Source organism: Rhinoraja longicauda, chromosome 11 (genome assembly GCF_053455715.1).
Source record: "Rhinoraja longicauda isolate Sanriku21f chromosome 11, sRhiLon1.1, whole genome shotgun sequence".
Taxonomy (NCBI): Eukaryota; Metazoa; Chordata; class Chondrichthyes; order Rajiformes; family Arhynchobatidae; genus Rhinoraja; species Rhinoraja longicauda.
Genome location: NC_135963.1, coordinates 210,414 through 216,413, shown reverse-complemented (window position 1 = coordinate 216,413; position 6,000 = coordinate 210,414). Strand labels below are relative to the sequence as shown.

Here is a 6,000-nt window from a genome sequence, read left to right as displayed (position 1 = left end):
GCACAGTTATTCCCAGATCCCTCTGTTCCACTGCATTCCTCAATTCCCTACCATTTACCCTGTATGTCCTATTTTGATTTGTCCTACCAAAATGCAGCACCTCACACTTATCAGCATTAAACTCCATCTGCCATCTTTCAGCCCACCCTTCCAAAAGGCCCAAGGCCCAAGTCTCTCTGTAGACTTTGAAACTCTACTTCATTATTAACTACACCACCTATCTTAGTATCATCTGCATATTTACTAATCCAATTTGCCACACCATCATCCAGGGTGTGCAGGACGGGGAGTCTGGGTGCTAAACAACGTTTGTTACCATACAATAATGAACCAATAGCTACAGTTAATCCTTGTTTACCCATGTTCATTAATGATAGGAGCAGAATTAGGCCATTCGGCCCTTCAAGTCTACCCCGCCATTCAACCATGGCTGATCCATCTCTCCCTCCTAACCCCATTCTCCTGCCTTCTCCCCATAACCCCTGACACCTGCACTATCTCTGCCTTAAATATATCCACTGACTTGTGGCCTCTACAGCCGTCTGTGGCAAAGAATCCCACAGATTCACCACCTTCTGACTGAAGAAATTCCTCCTCATCTCCTTCCTAAAGGAACGTCCTTTAATTCTGAGGCTGTGCCCTCTGGTCCTAGACTCTCCCACTAGTACTCCACCCATTCCTCACCATTATTAATTCCCATTATTAAATCTGTCATTAACGTTGTCCGCGCGGTGAAGGACCTGCCCTGGGATACGGATCGGTTGTGGAACGAAGTCTCCGCTCCGGTTCATCCCCGGGCCCCGCGATGCCGGCGTTGATCGCCCGCCCGTCCCTCCGCGCCCCCGGGGAAGGCGACCGTGCGCCGCCGCCTTTGCCACTCTGGTCCCTCTGACGAAGGCGCTCCCGCGGTGCCGGTGGGGAGGGGGCTCCGGGATTTAGACCCTGTGACCGTCAGGATGATGTGTGACTGGAGGGGAAGCTGCAGGTGGTGGTGGCTTTTGGGGGGTGCTGTCGGAGTAGGCAGCCGGCTGCAGGCTGTGAATGGATGGCTGGTGGCTAGCATGGGCTGAGTGGGCCGAGGGGCCAGTGTTAACTCTGACGACAGCAGAGCGGCAGCTGGCTGCAGGCTGTGAATGGATGGCTGGTGGCTAGCACGGGCTGAATGGGCCGAGGGGCCTGTATTAACTCTGACGACAGCCGGCTGCAGGCTGTGAATGGTCGGTCTGTGGGACAAGGCTACAGCTGCCGGATGACAGAGGAAACCAGAGTGAAATAAAACAGATACAGGAGACTTATGACAAATGTCAGGAGCGAGATTCAGGTCAGAGTCAGGAAACGTGGAGGATACAGGATGAGTTTAATAGGGCGGCACAGGAATGATTTGTAGCGGCGTTAAATTAACGCCTCAAATCTTCACGCCCCGCGCGTGTTACTAGCGGTCAAAGTTGCCCCTTGCCCCGGTAACTGGACAACTGACCGCCGCTGGGAGCGGCCGCTGGGGAGTCGGTTGGTCGCTGCAGTTGGCGGCTGTAAGAATGGCAGGAGCCCGGATACAGTCGTGAACAGCGAGGCCCAGGGAGCCAGGGACCCAGTGACCCAGAGACCCAGAGACAGAGAGACCCAGAGACACAGAGACCCAGAGACACAGAGACCCAGGGGCCCAGGGATACTGGAGGCAAAGACCCAGAGACTCAGAGACCCAGAGACCCAGAGACACAGAGACCCAGAGACCCAGAGACCCAGAGACACAGAGACCCAGAGACCCAGAGACACAGAGACCCAGAGACCCAGAGGCCTAGGGATACTGGAGGCAAAGACCCAGAGACCCAGAGACCCAGAGACCCGGAGACACAGAGACACAGAGACCCAGAGACCCAGGGACCCAGTGAGACAGAGACCCAGAGACCCAGGGACCAGCGACCCAGAGACACAGAGACCCAGAGACCCAGAGACACAGAGACACAGAGACCCAGAGACCCAGGGACCCAGTGACACAGAGACCCAGAGACCCAGGGACCCAGTGAGACAGAGACCCAGAGACCCAGGGACCAGCGACCCAGAGACACAGAGACCCAGAGACCCGGAGACACAGAGACACAGAGACCCAGAGACCCAGGGACCAAGTGACACAGAGACCCAGAGACCCAGGGACCCAGTGAGACAGAGACCCAGAGACCCAGGGACCAGCGACACAGAGACCCAGAGACCCAGAGACCCAGAGGCCTAGGGATACTGGAGGCAAAGACCCAGAGACCCCGAGACACAGAGACACAGAGACCCAGAGACCCAGAGACCCAGAGACCCAGAGACCCAGAGACCCAGAGACCCAGAGACCCAGAGACCCAGAGACCCAGCGACCCAGACCCAGACCCAGAGACCCAGGGACCCAGTGACACAGAGACCCAGAGACCCAGGGACCCAGTAACACAGAGACCCAGGGACCAGCGACCCAGACCTAGAGACCCAGAGACCCAGAGACCCAGAGACACAGAGACACAGAGACCCAGAGACCCAGGGACCAAGTGACACAGAGACCCAGAGACCCAGGGACCCAGTGAGACAGAGACCCAGAGACCCAGGGACCAGCGACACAGAGACCCAGAGACCCAGAGACCCAGAGGCCTAGGGATACTGGAGGCAAAGACCCAGAGACCCCGAGACACAGAGACACAGAGACCCAGAGACCCAGAGACCCAGAGACCCAGAGACCCAGAGACCCAGAGACCCAGAGACCCAGAGACCCAGAGACCCAGCGACCCAGACCCAGACCCAGAGACCCAGGGACCCAGTGACACAGAGACCCAGAGACCCAGAGACCCAGGGACCCAGTGACACAGAGACCCAGAGACCCAGGGACCCAGTAACACAGAGACCCAGGGACCAGCGACCCAGACCTAGAGACCCAGAGACCCAGAGACACAGAGACACAGAGACACAGAGGCCCAGAGACACAGAGACACAGAGACACAGAGACACAGAGACACAGAGACACAGAGACCCAGGGACCAGCGACCCAGAGACCCAGAAATACTGGAGACAAAGAACTGCAGTTGCTGGTTATACACTAAAGGACAGAGTGCTGGAGTAACTCAGTGGGCCAGGCAGCATCTCTGGTGAACATGGATAGGTGACGTTTCACAGAGTGCTGGAATAACTCAGCGGGTCAGGCAGCATCTCTGGAGAACATGGGCAGGTAATATTTAGTGGCGGCACCGGTAGACGGGGAGTGAGGAGGGAAGGAAGTTTACCGGCCGGTGCCATCAGTACAGGGGATGGGCAGCGTGTTACAGTTGTACTAATCCTTGGTTCGGCAACGTTTGGAGTATTGTAGAGTAGAGCAGTGAGCGGTCTGGTCACAGAACTGCGGGAAGGGAGGATGCAGGGAATATTCGGGAAGGTGATACCGGGACTAGAGGGCATGGCGGGGGGGGGGGGGGGGGAGACTGGGGGACTGGGGGGGGGGGGGTAATGCTGGGGTGACTGGGGGAGGGGCAGAACTCTGCGGGTCCCCATGGACCGGGCGGGGGGAGACTGGTGGGAGTGTTTGCCTTCATGACAATGTACAGGGCGGCAACAGGTTTAAATAATGTAGAGACTGTGTAGAAGAGTTTGACCTTCAGAGCGGCTCGCTGCGGCTCACAGAGACGCCGGCGCTCCAGTAACGCGGGCGCATGGCCCAGGGTCACACGGGCTCCACATGGATACAAGCCCTTCGGCCCGTCCACGCCGTGCTACACCTCTCCTTGAAAAATGCTGACAATCGGAAACAAAACCAGAATCACTGGGACACTCAGCTGGTCGGGCAGGGTCTGTGGAGATAGAAGCAGGAGTAACGTTACCTATCCGAGCCCCCTCACTCCCCCTCTCCCCCGACCCTCCCCCCCCTCAACTCCTCAGTGTCACCCTCCGTTCCTCGAAGATCACTGCGTCAAAGATCCAGTCTGTGTGGAAGGGCAGGGGCGGGAGGTTGGGCCGCAGGGCCGCGCCGACGCTGCGTTGATCTCCGCAGGTCATTGAGGCTGCAGATGCTGCAATCCCGAGTAGGTCAGGCAGCCTCTGTGGAGGGAATGAACTTGTCCGGACCCTTCATCACTCACAGTCTCACCCGGACTAGTTCCATTTGCCCGCATGCAGACTGAAGAAGGGTCTCGACCCGAAACGTCACCCACTCATTCTCTCCAGAAACATAGAAACGTAGACAATAGGTGCAGGAGGAGGCCATTTGGCCCTTCGAGCCAGCACCGCCAATCATTGTGATCATGGCTGATCATCCACAATCAGTAACCCGTGCCTGCCTTCTCCCCATATCCCTTGATTCCACTAGCCCCTACAGCTCTATCAAACTCTCTTTTAAATTCATCCAGTGAATTGGCCTCCACTGCCCTCTGTGGCAGAGAATTCCACAAATTCAAAACTTTCTGGGTGAAAAGGTTTTTTCTCATCTCAGTTTTAAATGGCCTCCCCTTTATTCTTAGACTGTGGTCCCTGGTTCTGGACTCCCCCAACATTGGGAACATTTTTTTCTGCATCTAGCTTGTCCAGTCCTTTTATAATTTAATACGTTTTTATAAGATCCTCTCTCATCCTTCTAGATTCCAGTGAATACAAGCCCATTCTTTCCAATCTTTCCTCATATGACAGTCCCACCATCCCGGGGATTAACCTGGTGAACCTACGCTGCACTGCCTCAATAGTAAACATGTCCTTCCTCAAATTAGGAGACCAAAACTGCACACAATACTCCAGATGTGGTCTCACCAGGGCCCTGTACAACTGCAGAAGGGCCTCTTTGCTCCTATACTCAAATCCTCTCGTTATGAAGGCCAACATGCCATTAGCTTTCTTCACTGCCTGTTGTACCTGCATGTTTACTTTCAGTGACTGGTGTACAAGGACACCCAGGTCTTGTTGCACTTCCTTTTTTCTAAATCTAACATCTGAAGAAGGGTCTCGACCAGAAACGTCACCCATTCCTTCTCTCCTGAGATGCTGCCTGACCTGCTGAGTTACTCCAGCATTTTATGATACCATTGAGATAATAATCTTCCTCCTTGTTCTTGCCGCCAAAGTAGATAACCTCACATTTATCTACATTATACTGCATGTGCCATGCATCTGCCCACTCACCCAACCTGTCCAAATCACTCTGCAACCTCCTAGCATTCTCTTTGCAGTTCACACTGCCACCCAGCTTTGTGCCATCTGCAAATTTGCTGGTGTTACTTTAATTTCCATCATCCAAATCATTAATATACGTGGTAAACAGTTGCAGCCCCAACACCGAGCCTTGCGGCACTCCACTCGCCACTGCCTGCCATTCTGAAAAGGACCCGTTTATTCCTACTCTTTGTTTCCTGTCTGCCAACCAATTCTCTATCCATGTCAACACCCTACCCCCAATACCATGTGCTATAATTTTGCCCACTAATCTCCCGTGCAGGACCTTATCAAAGGATTTCTGGAAGTCTAGATACACTACATCCACTGGGTCTAGATACATCCACTGGGTCTAGATACACTACATCCACTGGGTCTAGATACACTACATCCACTGGGTCTAGATACACTACATCCACTGGGTCTAGATACATCCACTGGGTCTAGATACATCCACTGGGTCTAGATACACTACATCCACTGGGTCTAGATACACTACATCCACTGGGTCTAGATACACTACATCCACTGGGTCTAGATACACTACATCCACTGGGTCTAGATACACTACATCCACTGGGTCTAGATACACTACATCCACTGGGTCTAGATACATCCACTGGGTCTAGATACACTACATCCACTGGGTCTCCTTCAACCATTTTACTTGTCATATCGTCAAAAAGTTCCAGAAGATTAGTCAAGGAGGATTTCCCCATTCATAAATCCATGCTGACTTGTACCAATCCTTTTACTGTTATCCAAATGTGCCGTTATTACCTCTTTAATAATTGACTCCAGCATCTTCCCCACCACCGATGTCAGGCTAACTGGTCTATAATT

At 53.8% G+C, this 6,000-nt stretch overlaps 1 protein-coding gene across 1 annotated transcript in view; it reads right to left on the bottom strand.

Moving 5' to 3' along the window:
- Positions 1 to 787: 787 nt before the first annotated feature.
- The window catches only part of LOC144598181 (netrin-G1-like), a 44,086-nt gene continuing 38,873 nt past the window's right edge, over positions 788 to 6,000 (bottom strand). The window contains 2 exon segments of the mRNA XM_078408072.1: positions 788 to 1,242; positions 1,457 to 1,527. Coding sequence (XP_078264198.1) covers positions 788 to 1,242; positions 1,457 to 1,527 — 526 coding nt within the window.